This window comes from Thunnus thynnus, chromosome 14 (assembly GCF_963924715.1).
Source record: "Thunnus thynnus chromosome 14, fThuThy2.1, whole genome shotgun sequence".
Lineage (NCBI taxonomy): Eukaryota > Metazoa > Chordata > Actinopteri > Scombriformes > Scombridae > Thunnus > Thunnus thynnus.
Genome location: NC_089530.1, coordinates 17,385,619 through 17,403,609, shown reverse-complemented (window position 1 = coordinate 17,403,609; position 17,991 = coordinate 17,385,619). Strand labels below are relative to the sequence as shown.

General features: G+C 39.9%; 1 protein-coding gene across 1 annotated transcript in view; it reads right to left on the bottom strand.

The window, feature by feature from the left end:
* The window catches only part of LOC137197123 (protocadherin-15-like), a 177,674-nt gene that overhangs the window by 33,352 nt on the left and 126,331 nt on the right, over window positions 1-17,991 (bottom strand). The window contains exons 21-23 of the mRNA XM_067610286.1: window positions 17,037-17,153; window positions 13,161-13,301; window positions 11,189-11,301 (exon numbers count right to left, since the gene is read on the bottom strand). Coding sequence (XP_067466387.1) covers window positions 11,189-11,301; window positions 13,161-13,301; window positions 17,037-17,153 — 371 coding nt within the window. The remainder of the gene's footprint in view (window positions 1-11,188; window positions 11,302-13,160; window positions 13,302-17,036; window positions 17,154-17,991) is intronic.

The window sequence follows — 17,991 nt, the reverse complement described above, 5'->3', positions numbered from 1 at the left end:
AAAACTTCTTTTTGAGACTTACTGTGTTGTCACTGTTGTGACACAATCATGTTAAAAAATCACCGCTGGACACATAAATGGTGACATAAAGTACTGAAACTCCAAATTAATCTAGAAAGAGGAAGTGACTTTGTGCAGAGATTTTGGACAAAGATTTCTTGGAGTACACATCTACTGACCAAAATCAGCATTCAGCTTTGATGGTCACAGCTTTGTTAAAACTGTGGTCCGGAGAAGGGGTTTATAACCTGTGCTGACCCATTCATAGATTTCTCTCGGGTTGTTATTTGAGAAAGAATCGGGTTTGAAGGGCTTTGCAGAGCTAGCACCAGGCTGCATGGTGTGATTGCCGGAAAAAAGCAGAGCTGACATGTTATCACTTCCCAACAAAGTGGCTTTGCCTGGAGGTTGTAAGCTGCTGTGAAATGCCAAGGGAGGTGTGAAGGTGTATGAAGTACGCAGATTAGCATAAAGGTGTATCTACATGTAGACAGAAAGGATGACAGAATGGTTAGATACAGTAGATACTGTTGCTAGATAGGTAGACAGATGGAAGGGTGGGCTGAAGGATAAATAGACAGAAACATGTACTCTCGGCACATGAAACATGATAGTGGAGTGATGATCTAAACTGCCACTTGAACACAAGCACTTTAATAATATAAGCCATAATTAAGTGGAAGGAGTTATGAGCTGGCTGATATACTGAGACTTAAACATACCAGAGAAGGCAAATAAGTTGTGTATTCAAGAGTCAAGCAGTAGGCGAATTCAAAGAGTCAATTATACATAATGCAATACCGTGTACTACTGAGCACGGCCAAAGCTACTTTTCATTCCTTTCATATTCAGATGAGGAAAAAAAAAATCCCATCCATAGAGAGAGAGAGAGAGAGAGAGAGAGAGAGAGAGAGAGAGAGAGAGAGAGAGAGAGAGAGAGAGAGAGAGAGAGAGAGAGAGAGAGAGAGAGAGAGAGAGAGAGAGTAGGGGAACAGGCAGCAGCAGAGAGTCCTGGTGTCAACATGAGAGAGGGTGAATGACATGCCACTGAGAAGCGTGGGCGGCACACAGGTGTCAGCGAGCACTCTGCCCCAGAGCCAATGGTGGAGTGATGCTTACTAGACAAGGCAGAGGCATTTAAACCTTGTCGTGCGCCATTGGGACCACTGTTACCGTGTCGACTCTCTTTCTACCTCGCCTTCCTTCTCTATTCACCCATTGCATCACAGAGTGAACAAGCACGATGGACATGCCGAGAGACACGAGGAGTGACCTCGTTGAGTGCGAGTCTCTGCTAAAGTCTGTGTTTTCCTGGTGGATGTGTAGATATGCAATGCTGCATAAAAGGTCTTGAACAAAAACAAAGGCTTACATGAGTCATTTAACTGTAATGTACTCACTAACAAACACCATCATAAACACCATAAATACATACACGCAAATGTGTTGCAGCACATTTCTGCCTGACTGCCGATGGTGGTATTACGCTGCACATTTTGCTCAGCAATTATGAATCAGTCTAATTCGATGATTGTTGGGGGGGATATGTGCTTGAGAATTTGTTAGTTAGTTATTATGTCACCCTGGTGTTAACTTGTTTGTTCCTGCCTGAAAGCAAGTCACACAGAGTGACAAACAGAGACTCCTCTGACTCAAACTAAATTCCACAAAGGGAAGGCATGTCTGCTCCTTCTGGAACAAGCAGACAAAAAAGGAGAAATACTGCTGTGAATCCGAAGCTAATATTCTCTAATAAGACCATAGTTCTTAGTGATTTTGACAGCTAAGGCAAAGTCAGCTCATTAACACAGCATGATTTACACGGGAAATAGCCTTTTACCCTGAATTCCATAATAGGTTTTCAAATTTCATTAGCGTATTTAAAACTCTGAATGACTGGCTGAAAACCTCAGTATTGTATTTAATGACAACATCCTATTGTCAGATGTTGGAGGAGAGTGTAATATATTGTAAATACAGTACGATCTGTAAATACTGTATCACATGTACAATAATTGTTCCCTAAAGTGACTGCTTTTCAATTGATCTCGTCACTGAAATAATTCAAATTACACAATTTTTGCTGCAATTGAGTCCTTAAAAATACTTAAGAGCAAAATGTCATTCTGTGCCCAATGTTTTTTTTTCCCCTTTTCAAACATGGTAGTCCATTTAAATCAAAGTTCAAGCTGAGATAGAGAGTGCACCACCCCTCTTATAATGTAATATTATTTTAGAGTTTGAGCTGTAGTGATGTATTGACTGAGGGGTGAACTTTAAAGATTACAGGTTGTGTTTGGCAAGACCAACGAGGGACTGAGAAGTGCAGGGGAGAAAGGTAAATGAGAAACAGAGATAAAAAGAGCTATTACAAGATCCTGAAACCACTCCAGATATTCAAAAGGGAAATAGTGCGGGGTCTGACAGCCAGGGTATTACAAAGCTATTTCATTTGGAAAGAGTCAGATTCTCTACACAGAATATACAATACTGCAATTGTCGCAAAAGAAAACACCCAGCAACTGTGAACACAACATCCAACTGGACCACAATGACATGGTGGCAAGGAGGTTACTGCATTAATGTTGCCTGTCAGAAAGTACAGATTAAATTGCATTAACACATCATTCAGGATGCAGGGGCACACATTCTCCACAAGAGCTCTGTGCTACCCATTAAAACTGCTACTGAAATTCAAATGCTCTTTCTACAGTATATTATAGTCTAAACTGTGACGGAAGATGAAAAATTGTCTGCTACAAAAAGTCTCACTGCATTCAGGTGTGGTATATGGAGAGCTTTCTATATGATGCATATGTTTTGAGCATGTACCCTAGGATAGAGCAGTAAACTATTGTACGTGAGTCTATTTTATACCACAAAAAAGTTCCAATGAAATCTGCCCATAGTGAGGTCTGCGGATTATCCAGAGTAACAGCAACATTATTTCTGGAACGACACGCTGCTTTTGAGTTTTTCAAATGTCGCCTCACAAAACTGTATTGAAGTGTTTGGTGGAAATCTAAAGGCACCTGTTTTCAACAATAGAAAATACTGAATTTTATTACATTTTTACTTCATTTTCACTGAATGAAATCCTTGATAGCAGCACAACAAAGCCAAATCTCAGAAGCTTTATGTAATCATTGTCAGTTAAAAAGATATTTCTTCTCCTCCTACGTACTGTTTGGTCTTCTTGTACCTTAGTGTTTTGTGCAGTGACCTTCTCTTAAGTGTGGATTGATTGATAAAATAAAACTAAAAATAAAGCAACAGTAGACAACAAAACATAGTAACCCTGGTTTTGCCCTCCAAATCTGTCTTTGTATTGATAAATGTTCAGCAGTTGTCCATTAACCATTTTTAAAGTTTGGTAAAGGCACCTGCTTATGGTTTTATTTGGAAGGTTTTATTTGGAGCTGAAGGAATTCAACCCTACTGCACAGACTATCAAACAAAAACAACAAAATGAGCTAAAAGTTGCTCAAAGCTACGTGGAATTTTGACTCTCAGTGGGATCAGCAGTACTACCAACTGTTTTATATTACAGGGACTATTTTTTTGGGTGTTAATATCTCAAATATTGCTAGGTAAAGCTTTAACATGTGTTGGCATGTCCTGTCCAGTGACATTAATTTGGCTTCACTATTTGAAACATCAAAGATATTCATCTTTTGAAAAGGAAAAAAAAAACTGCCTAACAACAAATATCTATACAGTTATAAGTGTGTGCTAATCCCACAGTAAAAATCAACTACAATGTCAGTCTGTGATGCATACGCTACCATCCACAATTTATTTCACAAATCAATTTTGACAAGAAAAATGTTTGCAATACTTTGCACTTTTTAGTTTTTAATAAGCGCATAAGGTAATATACTCTATAAGTGACTAATGACAAACTGAGTATGTGGTATATGAGGGGAATTTCAACTGAGAGATATTTCATAATTGTCAAGACACCAAGATAAGGCAACGACCCAGTTAGTAAAGGATAGGGGACAATTTCAAAACCATTTTGCATCAAATGCTCATCTTAAAGTGGACTTTGTTATTCTGTTATGAGTTAAGTGTAAATTTGTTCTCCAGCTTCCCAGCATTGCACAGCTTATGCTAAATACGAAAGCCTCCAGCTTACAAACAACATTATCCCTGCTCCTTCAATTCATAACTGTTACTATACATTTTATTCATATCAATCGAGGCTTCCTCAAATTCCTACATTTGTGTACAAATTAACAATTCATCACCTCCTCCAGCAAATGCTTTCTCAGTTGTAAAACTAATTCAACACTAGGAGATATTAGCACATAACGTTTACGAGCTGCTGACTCACACTTGCTAAGAAGATTTAGCAGACAATAATCTGTTGCTAACAAATAATTCAGAAATCCAACACCTCTGACACAAAATAACGCTTAACCAAATATTCACATTAAACTATAGTCTTCTATAAAACAAGAAAAAAAATGTTTACAACCCCTCGTCTGATCATGTTCTTCCCTGAGCTATTCCTCTGATCACTTATCTTGCAACACCAGACCTCAGAATTTCTTTTGTATTCACGGTGAGCCATTTTTCTGAGTTGCATGAGAGAGAAAGAAGCTTCAATCAAAAATACCTTCTGGAGGGCAAGATGGAAAACATTAGCAAAGCTGGAGGAACAACATTTACTGTGCAGTCAGACGGTGTGTACTGCTCTGTGACAGCTTAGCCATGTCAGCCCACAGGACATCACTTCACATATCATCCACTGGGTCATTTAGCACACAAGAGGAGACCTGGCCAACGAATGTTTGGACACTGGTGGATGAGTGTGTTGTCCAAACTGGGCCAACAATTGAGGCTTGCGATGCAGGCTCCCATCCTGCATGTTTTACTGTCAAATTACTGCTACTGACTAAATCATCTATTCTGCAACACCAACACCTGGAGGCCTCCCCTACAGAAAGACATTAGTGCCTCTCTAACTAGCAGAACGCTGCAGGAAATATCAGTAACAGAAGCTGTTTGTTGGACTGGCAGAGACCCTATTTTAATGTTTTATTCTGCTGTGGTGCTTATCATCCCTTGTTCTGTCAAAACAGGGGAATTATAGAGGAAAAAATGACTTGCATGACACAAAAATGAAGCAACGGTGAGAGTAGGCATGTCAGATGTAAGATGAGCACTTTCATTTGTACTGAAGCTTACGCAACACCTCATGCGATAATGCTCTACTTCATCATCACTCTCAGTAATTTAGCATAATGTGACAGCTGACCCTTGTAGCTGGACATAGCTCACCAAACATTTCAGAAATCCAAATACAAACAACATAATTATTCAGCACCATGCATTGCTTTACCCTGTATCCATACATGCTGTTTATGGTTAGTTACCTGTGAAGTTAGTGCGAGTCCTTAATGATAGGTCACATCGCTTTTCTTCCCTAGCTTTCAGTGTCGACCTTTAGCTGATATTTGGGATGTGTGCAATGAGTGTTACTTGGCATGTGTTAGACAGCCAAGTGATGTCTGCTTACTTAACAGAGACAAGTGAAAGGTCAGTCCGCTCCTGGTGCTTAGAGGTTCAAGGCTCAGGGCAGCAGATTCAAACTCGCGGCTGAAAATCAATCATGCCCTTCAGAGGTGTGACAGAGCTCTGCACCTTATAGCTCTGATTTCAGAGGAGGAAGGATATCAGGATAGATAGATAGATTCATAGAAAGATACAGGGAGGGTTGGAGAGGGTTGAGATTGCTTTTTTTAAATGTAGGTTTGCCATGAGGTATGATGACGTGATGATGTGTGGGAGAGCACACTGGGTTTTTTACAGCTAAATCTTTAAATGCCTGGCAATGAGCAAAGATGAGTAGGCTGTGAGCACCTCTATCACTTGTAGACATGTCTAGCAAAACAACAGTTGCAAGACAGCTGCCAATAAAAGAGCTGTATGCTATGAAAGCATGTCATCTGCCTAATTATGTGAGAATTACAGCCTTCTCTGAATTGGAAATACGATATGGATGGATCTGTTTTCTCCGAAAATGATAAATGCTATTTTCCTCCGGATGTCACGAACAGTAGATGGAGGGCACCGGGTTGAGGAACCGTCTCCCTTCTAATTCCTCTAAAAGCAGCAGCATCTTAATTCGCCGAATAATTTATTGCTTTCTGATTACTGGCTAATGGTCACGAAGTCCAGTGTGGCTGGTATTTCAAGCTACAGGACATCTATCTACTTCAGGTATTGTGCAGCCATTTGTGAGTCAGACCATTGAGAACATTAAATCAATGGTCACACTGTGGTCAGACATTCATAGGAAATTTACACAGGCTGTCTCTATGGTCCATTAACGTCAAGAAACTGCCGAAAAGAGACACACTGTACAATATTCCGCAGTTTGAGCTATTACCACTGACATTCACATTAGGGACCAGAGTAATAGGTAAAAACTATGTCTCAAGGTTGAAGAAAGATGTATCCCTATTTCATACAAAAGACAGTTTCAAGAGGTGGTTGAGTGTATGCAGAAGCCAAGAAAACCTAACACGTATATTAATATGCATGTGCATGTATGCATGGGGCAGCAAACAATATGTTTACACAGTAATTTCAGCATACTGCCACTAATTGTGTAATTAGCAGGAAGGCTAGCATAAGTAGTGACAGCATATGGTTGATTGTTGTAATACTCAATGTTGACACTGTTTACTATGCTAACAGTATAACTAAGAGCATCGCTCAATAATGGGCACTAGCGCTCTTCTCAGGATTGCCAGACTGCATATTAATGTGACAGGTATGGCACAACATCTGCTGTCTGCAACTACAGTGAACTGCTGTAAAGGGAATAAATAATGGCGTGACATTTTACTCCCAAATGATATTCTCCTTCAATCAGTAAACAGGGCAACTTTCAAATATGTTGCAGGGGTAGCAGTTATTATAAAGGTCTATCAAGTTTACTTGGATACGCAAACACAAAAACACCTATTTCTTATGATACAATATATGCAGCAATGTATGCTATGCAAAATATAGTACCATTTGAGTCAAAAGAGGTTAATGTACAGAACACATAACTAACAACCATTTAATTACAGTGAGCACAAAACTCATCCTAATCAAGAGAGTACTCTCCACAGAAAAACACAAAAATGCAAGAATGAGCACAGGCACACAGAATCACATACACCCACGCAGACCGAAATTCATCCCTTCGCTGAGCAGAAAATGAAGGAATACTGTACAATGAGGAGAGAAGCAAAGGGAAGACAAAGTGAGAAAGAAACTGACAGAAATAGATATAAGCGGAGAGGGAAAACTCTAGGGATGGGGAGGCTTGGGGTGGGGGGGTGAAAGAAAGAGGAAGGGGGGAGCAAAATGACACACTCCAAGGTGGTGAGGCAAAAGTCTCATGTGATTTAGAGTAGATTTAGAAGGGCAATTGCTGTGGGCGAGATAAGCGGCACGGAAAACTGCTCAGACCACAGGTTTGCAACACTGGCCCAGAGAAGTAGCCTCCATTTACGAGGGTGGATTCACATAGTGGGACCATCTTAGACAGCAGCTTACCCCTCCTCATCTCTAGTCACACACAGGGTAAAATAAATATTCATTCCCTTCCCACATGCCCAGTGCTGAAGCCTTCCCCAAAGGGCTGTGTCCGTGACTTCCATATAAAAGAGTCATTCAGCAGTTTAATGATGGTGCTCAGAAAATGTTTTTTTCCCCGAAAAATCTGACCAAAACTTAATATCTTTGTCGATAGCATAAGCTATAAATTATTCACATATTTGATATTAAATAAAAACAGGCATTAGAAAAAGACATTGCAAGAATACAAAATTAGTTTAAACTGCAGTGAATGATTTCTTACTATTAGTCGATAGGGCTGCATGATTAATTATATTATCTGTATGCAATCTCATTCATATATGACCCCAATTGTGCTGTTTTTTAATTCACACCTCCTACTGTAGTTTTTCCCTTGGCAGCATCAACAAATGACATCACATGACAAACCCTGCACAGATGGGGGCAAAAAATGGAGGGGAGAGAAATGAAAACATATTGTTGTACTGTGAGACGGGGTGAAATCTTGATGACAGTCTAAACTACTTTGCAAAATTGCAGCAGATGACACAGCTGTCAAGATGAAGCTAATGCCCTGAAAAAGACAAGAAAATCCCTTCCAATAAGCTATAGGTGATAGGAGATTATAGAGTCAATCACTTATCACCTGATATAACTCCAATCGACAGAACTGAATCAAACAGACAGGACAATAGTGTAGTTGTTGATACAATTCTATGGATTTGTGAGGCTGTAGTTTGGGCTGGTGTTGTTACTGGATTGCTGTATAAACAGTGATAGAAAAAATAGTATACATGAGTACTAGTCATTTGATTTCGTTCATTGTGTTTATGTTGTTGAGATGAAAAAGAATACCATTTTTCTATCTATCATGAGCGAAAAAATAACACTTTTCAAATCAGAATATTGTAATTCTTATTTTATACAAAATCGAACAGCCCTACTATAAGCAGAAAAAAGATATTTCCAGAATCCCCCATAAGCCATAATATACTGTACAAAGAAACATGAGCATCACATTGGAGAAATTTCTGCCCACCTGACAAGTGTAAGTCCAGTATTCACTCTCCTTTTACTTCTGTTTTGGTCTTCGAACTACTGAGAAAAATATCTTTGCTTTTAGCTTGCTAGATGCTTGACTTTCTTCACCACTAGTGTTTCATGTTGGGCAGGTAGCGTACACTCGGTATACTGAAAGTATTTGGTAAAATTGGCTGCCTACTGTATTACATGGGGGGCTTGATGAGGACAGTTAGAGTCAATAACACAGCCTACTTGTGGTTTTCAGATCGAAAACAGCTTCAGCACCACAGGCGGCCTTTTCATGAAATGAAATGAAAGTCATGAAATTCTATACATTACATTTCTACTTTACAGAAGCAGCACAAGTTGCTTTGCTCAAAAGCCTTGAAAGGCAAGTGGGAGCATGCTGCTACAGTGGCAACTACATCATAAGCCATTTATTTTAGCCAACAATGACTGGGAGCCCCTCATTTCCCTCTGACAGATGGAGGGGACCAACCATAAAGCAGGAGTAGAAATCATTAAGTCACCCAAAGCCCCGCAGAGTTGTTTTAATTGTGTGTTCTGGAGCTGTAGGCACAGCTTACCTGATTGCTGCTATAACTAACTGTCTTCACAGAGACCGACAAGATCTTCTGTGGACATTTAGAGAGTGATTTGTGTTCAGAAGGTTCCTTAGGGAGAGGACGATGTGGAGAGATAGAGAGGTGAAGAATGAGGAGACAGTTCATCGTAGAGCGAGCAGATTGGACCCTCTCTGCTGGAGACAATCTTGTCCAGCAGGAGTGGCTCGAGCACCTGGCTAATGCTTTCACGGCTCATAATTTACAGCAGGACTGCCACTGTGTATGGTTAGCATTGTCAGTGTGACACCCTACAGAGGTCTGAGCCTATGGTCCTGACCTTCCGTGTGTGTGTCAGACAAGACGCACATTCAAAGCATTAATCAATGGCATTTCTACGGCTATGCTGCTACGCATGTGTATCAATCACTAAATAAAGCTGAGCAACAGGAGAACGTGAGCACACACACAAAGTGCTGGATTACAAACCACCAAGAAAGGAATGTATTCAATGCACAAATACACACTCACACTCAACCAAGCACACGTTCACAAAAGGAACAGAGACTAAACACTTCACAAACAGCTTTTTCCCCTTAGCTGCTAGGACTCCCTCTAGCCCCCTCCTCACATACTACTTGCATGCATTACCATGCACTTACTGTATATGGTAGTGTGTACTATGTTTCTGTGATATGTTGACTGTATCCCTGTATCCGTGTTGTGTCGTGACAATATGTGGATTGTCTGCTGTTGTCCATTTGTGTATTTGTGCTGCAGAGTATAACATGCTGTACTGAAAACAAATTCCACCAGCCTTGGTCGTGTGGCTAATAAACTATCTATCTATCTATCAATCTATCTTTCCATCCATCCATCCATCCATAGGCAGAAAGACATGCCTGTGCATAAACAAAAATACACACACCTCAACTGATGTTTTGACAGGTTAGGCAGGACTTATATTCCCTGTCTAATGCATAAAGGCATATCAAATTCTGTTACAGAAGATTGTCTGCCAAGACTCCCTACTTTGACTGACATGTAAGCTAGTAAATCAATCCACTTAAAACAAGCTTTACTTTAAGCTCCCAGAGACTACACTGTGCCAGGCAACTTTGCCATCAGACCTAAAGCTTTACAGTCTGGCAAGAATCTCCTTAATACTTCAGACAGGTAACCTCCTGCTGTACAACATAATGTACTGCAACTGTTAATGCTACTACTCATAATGGGAGATTTTTCAAAGCAGCTTCAGCTGGAGTTTTAATAATCCATGTGTACCTTTAATTATAAATGACTTCTTGGCATCCTCCTGAGTCATAGTAACATCAGTACAGACAAACTCCACCCAGCCCTGGCCCAGTACAGCCGTAAACCTTGTGTATGGCAGCCAATCATCTCGGAGAAATATAGATTATGTTTCCTCGTCCTGCATCTCTCTCTGCCAGTTTAATAGTCTAAACACTTAATCTTGCCAAAAGAGACTCTTAATAAACTCAGAGGGAAGCCGTGCTTTGCCCTCAGAGAGAAACAAATGTGGTTTACAGCGCTGATGATCTGCAGCATCTACCCTGAAGCTCTAATACATATTTATACTCAAAACTCATTAATCAGTCATGCATGGAAAAAAGAGCATGACAAAGACTGAGACACAGTATCAGAACTGGGGCCACTTTACTGAGTGTTGACAACGAGACAATAATAACGCACGGAAAGGGATCATTATTACAAAATGATAAATGCATGAGGAATACTGACTTCACAGCCGTTCACTGCAGTTCAAGGTAGAATAAAAAATTTACAGAGTGCTTAAATAATAATTTAACTATTAGAGAAGCTGAATGGAAGATGTAAACACAAATGTAAGCATGTGTCAAGGTGTTCTTAAGATACCTTTGTCCACTTCCTGCAGTCTTTTTCACTCTCCCTCCCTGTTTGGCACTACAGCCTAAGTTGCTGTTTGGTGTGTGAATTTACAGCCAGAGACAGCTGCATAACAGTGTGTTAAGGAAACTTACTTGTACTCTTCCTGCGTGAAGATCGGGATGCGTGAAGGCTGAAGGACAGTGATCTCCACCAAAGTACTGTTAGACTTCACCGGCTCCCCATCATCATAGGCTATCACAAACAACTGCAGTGGGCAAGACAGAATACATGTAAGCAACAAACACACATGCAAACACAAGGGCAAAATTATTACTTTTAACCACACTATTACTAACCACACAAATAATTCCTTTTTTAAGGTTGCCAAGCAGTTTTTTGAAGACATGTTCGGAATCCTAATAAAGACATACTAGCAAAATAGGATCTGGTGAGCGGCCTGCAAAGCTCCCAGAGAGCAAGTATGTATTCAATGTATTGATCTACATTCATAGACTGTGGAGAATGGGCCCTGGGGGCACCATGGGGGGTGGTGGGTGAAGGGGGGGGTATGGCAGCAGAGAGAGAGAGATAGGCAGAAAGAGGATAAACAAATATTTAAAGAAACAGAAAAGGAAAATACAAGAGAAAAAAAAGAGATAGAGGCTAGAGGTGTATGAGACACATCCTCATTAGGACCTAATGTCCCACAGCACCTGCTCCGATGTTCACAATCACAGACATGCCAAAGCAAGGTCACCTTAAGTTGGTAAAATGACTTTATGTAACATACTAGGAGTTTAATCTATAAGAAAACTCAATATCACATTGGTCGCAGACACAACAAAAGCAACATGATCACTGAGCCAATTCAAGAAACACAGCGATAACGCCTTAAAAAATGTTCTTCCATTATAAAGAGTCAATATGCACAAACTGGATGTTGACCCTGCAAATGATATCATACTAGAACAAGCCCAGCAGAGCAGTAAACATTAAATATGAGACATGGATGGATTTACGTAACATAAAAGAACTGCATGTCCTTGAATTTGTAAAATAGGTTGAGATTTTAATGATGATTATGGTTAATATTAACAACATAACAGTCATCAGTTATACTTGACAATGTTATTGTCATAATGTTATTATCATCATTCATATGTCAAATCACTGTTTTTAAAACTGATATATTTGTTTTTATACAGACTCTGACCCAACACTTTTCTTAAACAAGTTTCTTTAATTAAATCAAGCTTAATAATTCCTACCTCATAAATAGTGTCAGCTCAGGCAGAACACTAAAATCGAGTTTGCGTTAGTTGATTGACATCAGCAGTTTCATTCATGCCTCACAATCACTCTGACTCCTACATCAGCTGACTAGTAACTATCAATCATATTCATACAGATGTACAGCATGGCCATGATAACAAACAGTTATCACTGTTACTCTGCTGACACCGCTTGCTGCTACAGCTCCCTCCACCACCCCAACCTTCCCACTCATGAGCTATGTTTCTGGTATTGTTGATTTAAATACGATTTCATGTTCATATACATGTTAATTAAGGGGGATTTAGTTTAGATTCCCTGAGAGCTCCCTCAAAGAGCACAGCCTTTTCCTGCCAAATTTAACGTTATAATCATTTGCTACAAATTGTCAATTCCTAGACATAAATGTCTCTGACTAAGTAACGGAATAAGATTAACATCCTGGAGGACACAAACTCTGTGTATTCAGACAGAATGCTAGGAATGCAAAGACACGTCTGTGCAAAAACTGGAACGAAAAATGTATCCCGAGGATTTATGAATCTGCTTCATAAGAGACAAGAGGAAAAAGGAGAGAGACTGAAGGGAGATAACAGAATGAATCGGAGTCCTGCTGAATTCTGAGATCAGTCAGAGGCTGAGATGTCACGCAGACACACACACAGACACACTCCCACACACGCACTGTGCATCCGTTACTGGCTAGCTGGCTGGGTGGGTGAATAAACACAGACTATACAAGCAAATGACGCAAGGATGAATTTCCCTTTGCTTTCTGTCTGAACACAGCTCACCATTACATGCAGCAGCAACATCATTATTGCTATTGTCCCCATCATGACCACCACTCACCTTAAAGGTGACACTAGGCTCCTCATTAAGGTTGACTTTAGTGATGACCCTTCCAGTTTCCGCTTCCACATCAAAGATGCTCCCACTGTACGGAGACTTGTCCAGGTCTACTCTGTAGCGGACAAAACTGGCTGGGGTACCCTGGAGGAAGGTGGAAGAAGAACATGACCCACATTAATTCAACAATAATCCGCTTATCTGGACACCACGTTTCAAAATTTCAATTGTAAATGTGAAGTGAGAGAGGGTACGTCAAAGTAATGAGGAACTATAAAATGTATTCAAGCCATAAGGGTTTAGCAATATTCTTTTTTGGGGGGGAATATAACTATTATTGTTACATTTGATCATTTATCGTCACATATTTTCACCATGTGACAGAGATGAAGTGGTTTACATAAGAAAAGTTTGCTCTTCTCAGTGTTTATCCTTAAAAATGTTTTAAAATGTCTCACTTCATCCGCTTAACTTGACAAAGCCCTCATCATTCTGTCCCTCATCACACCGCCTAATGTAAACTCGCTTTGATTCAGACCTGTTCCCTTTCATTTGGAATAAAAAAAGCTTTTCCAATAAACCCACCCCTCTAGTCTCCAGAGTAACACTTATATTCATTAGCAAGAGCCTGGACTTTAATATGACCCTTTGATTAAGATTAATCACGTCTGATTACTAATCATCTCTATAGCTTATCTTACTCCAATTTCATCCCTTTGGACCTCAAATTCATTCTGCTTTTTAATAAGCTTTCTGAAGATCTGCACCCTTGCCTCAAATGATTTTGCTCCCTGGGGACAGGGTAAAACCTGGGGCTAGAGAGAGAGGTAAATCCTGTAGTAGCAGTGGGTCCCTCGGGAGGCTTACTCACACAAATGTGTCTCTAAGAGATTACGAAACTATCTGAGTGAATTCACTAAAGGGATTCTCCAAAAAAGGGTCTCATCTCTAAAAGCTCTTCAAACTGTTTTCTAGCATGTAATGGAAAAAGATGTCAGCACAGGACTATTAATAAAACACACCTCAAACTGAGGAATCTAATACAGTAGCTTCAGTAACAAGACCTCTACAATGATGGTTGAAGCAAAACCTCACAGAGATGGTTAAAAGTGCTTTTCTCAAGACTAAACATACCAGTACAGCCAAGTTAGTAACAGCATTCAGCCTAAAGTTTTTGTTCTTCCCACTTGTGTCATTATTATGATTTTTTATGAAACCAAAATGTCTAATTAAGCCCTAGAATATCTGGAGCACACAGAAGTAAACAATGATAGATGATCTTGATGTTTCAAGATGTGGCAAAGTACATTTTCTTGCAACAACTCACAGTGGCACAGAAATGATATTTAAAAACGAGTCGAGTGCTGAATGTACAGTAGATACAGTAACATCTTACCCCCTCTGTCTGCAGACATTTTCATCTGTACTACACATTTTCTTGTCTGGCTTTCGACTCACAGACTATGAATGTTTTATGTCTGCTGCTGGAGTGAACTCACTGTGTCATAAACAATTCAGATGAGCAAAAAAGAAAAAAAAACAGACAAAAAAAGACAGACATACAGTACAGTACTCACTTTGGCCTCCTTTGTGCCACCAAAGCAAAAGTATGAAGAAAAAATATTTTCTAATAGATTTTTTGTTTTGCTTGTATTAAAAAAAGAATCTGCTTCTCTTCAGTAAATAATAACAAAGTCATGAACTAAAAAAACAAGCTCAGAAGCACTGGGAAGCACTTCCTGGTGTTTCAGAAACATACAACACAACAGCAAGGCTTGAGGTGACAGTGTAAGACAGCAAAGCCACCACATGAATACTACGTAATGTGGTGGTTCGATGACATGATTAATGATGGATTTGATTTGCAAGTGACTAAAAATAAAAGTAAAAGGTGAGAATCTCTAAAAATGCCAAGAGTAAAATTTCTCTGCTGTGATGAAAAACAGACGAAGGAGAAAAAATAACCTTTCACTCATAAATAACACACTCTTCAAATGTGCTGTGGAGTAAAGCTTCTTACTGGAACATTTGTCTCCATGGTGATCTCCTCGCTCATTCAGGGTGATATTAACATTGACATTATGGGGTTGACTTGCAATGCCAAAAATACAGTAACTTTAAAAAACCCATTAACATCACTTCTCCCAAGGTAGATATTCCTCCATCCAAGATATACAAAAAATAAAAGAATGGGAACACACTATTATGACCTTCAGACAGAAATATACATAGCTCATATTTGTCACATCAAGACTACAAGCTCGAGTGTGTCTCTTCCACTCTCTCTTTCTTTATGTGTGCAGGTTTGTTTATGATCCTGTGTAATAGAGGAAGTGTGTGTGTGTGTGCACATTTGTATGTGTGTTAGGCAAGCAATAGCCCTGTTCCACCAAACAGAGGTGTCCATGACAGGCATCCCGTCAATAAAGTGCTTTGAGCTCCAAATCCAGGTCAATATGAGACTGGGTTAGTCTGCTCCTGTTAAGAAATCTAATCCCTCTGTCTGTCAAACCACTTTGCTGAGTCACACCCATGTCTCAGACACACTGCCTGCCACGCAACTGTGCTCATGATCACATAATGACAATTTTGGACCTATTATTTGTGCTTCAGCACTGCTGGATATTCTCTACTGAACAATATTTCTCAATAGGAATGGTTCAGGGTAAAATCCTGTAATAAGGGAAAAAGACACAAGTTCACATTAAAGAAGAATGATATCAGAGCTGCATAGACAGTGAGGTAGAGAGGGAAGAAAGCAGGAGGAGGGAGAGTCTCCCTCTGAGAGGAAAAGTGAGATGTACAGCCGTCATTGTGGCACTGTGGAGATGTTCTACCACCCACAGCTGATACTGACAGGCATCCATATCCCTCAGCGTTTAAGTGCTGCAGAGAGTACATAAGCTCACCCAGCCCTAGTGAGATCCCACCAGCAGGAGAGCCACTAATGACAAGTATCAAGTCCAGGACTTTTTCTGAAAAACACATTCAGACCTGAAGCCATTAGAGCAAGACAGGGAGTTCAGTGGGGGATTCCTAATCCCCTTTTCACTGGGAAAATTTGAAAGTAAATTAAAAAAAATTGTCAAAATGTTATAAGAGAAAAAGGCTGGTTTGGTGAAGTCTCTATAAAGAAAAAACAAACTAAGCAAGAAGACTGCTGACTCACCATGTGCAATAAAATATTAAGGTGGGTGGCACTGCCAATAAAAGAAGTTCAGCTGGGGTGCATGACATGGAAGCAAATATTCACAGGGCAAAAAAATCCTGCCGTCCAGTGCTCCTGTGTTGCCTCCTCTTATAGTCATATAATTTCTAGTCTCAGCTGGGTGTCACCATTTCTCTACTGCATGGTGTAATTTTGTTCCTTGGTTTGCAGATTAAAAAAAAACAAAAACAAAAACAAAAAAAAACCCAAGAGAAAAATAGAGAGAGAAAAAAAAATCTTCATATCTCCAGTCCCTAATTGCCCCTAGTGGGATTAATAGAGTTGTTTTGAGTTTTGAGTCCCAGGAGAACCTGCTCAGATATATTGAGGTAAAGGAGTCTGAGGAAGCATGACGCTGTCTGAGGCAACTGGTAGATAACCCATACAATGCTAAACAAGAACCCTTACAATTAGAACCACTGATGCAGAGCTCTAATGAGAGCGCCAAAGTCGTGAAAACCTCTTTAAAATACATCGTGTGACATGCCGCAGCTGCTGATGTTTTGAGAGCAACATGTAGTGAGAAGGTAAAAATCAAGCAATGCTTTCATCTCTGCTACCTTTATTAAAGACATGCTTCGTGTACTTTGAAATTGAAGCACCAACGTTGTATATGCTGCATATTTTAAACAGAAATTTGAAGTGTGACAGAGGTATTTGTTTATACTCACTGGTGGGTCTTGGTCCTCGGCAAACACAGTTGTGATGACTGTTCCTTTCTCTGCATTGGGTGCCACCATGCCTTTATACAGATCTTGGCTAAAGATGGGAGAGAAGTCATTCATGTCCTAAAAACAAGAAGAGATAAAATAAATGTAGGTTTAGCAGTTAACTATTGGTGCTATTTCTAACTGTGGTGAGCCTTCACCCTTATGGTGCAGTCATATGCCACTGTTAAGGATTATTGGGTCATCATAGTACAACATTTTCAGTTACTCTAATAGATAGGGAACACATGAAGGCCAACATATTCTTTTGTTTACAGATAGGGGTTTCATCATCATCATCATCATCATCATCATCATCATTCAAAGCCAGATCTTTGAGGGCTTGGTTGATCTGATGCTGTTGCTTTGAACACTGTTTTTTTTTTTAACCTGGCCACCTCCCTCCTCGTGATCTGTCAGGTAAAATAAAAACACACAGGCTTTTGGGACTGATTTGGGAGGCTTCAACACACAGACATTATAATGCAGGAAAGTTACATATTATACCTTTCAGTGGCATGACTGACATTAAAAACAATACAGAGTAGATGGGCGAGTTCAAAAACAACACTCCATGTCAATAAATCAGTGTGATACAATCAGCATGAAAAGCAGCTCACAATAACAAAAAGCCATGTGTCCACTTTGTTTCCCGGAAAGAAGCAGAAAGCCATTTGGACTTAAGTTGCTAAACCCCCCAAATTTGTGGCCTCATTACCTGTCCTGCCTACTCCTACGTGACTGACAAGCACGTAGGCACAAGTAGTGGCTGACAGTTTAGCTTTCGCTTTCAAATCATAGGCTCCGCTCAATTGGATGCGTCAATAGGGTGACAAACAACTTTCTATGAAAAAAAACACAAAACAAACAAAAAACAGTAAGAAAGTAGTTCGCTGGAAATGTTTTTAATGTCTGGCCA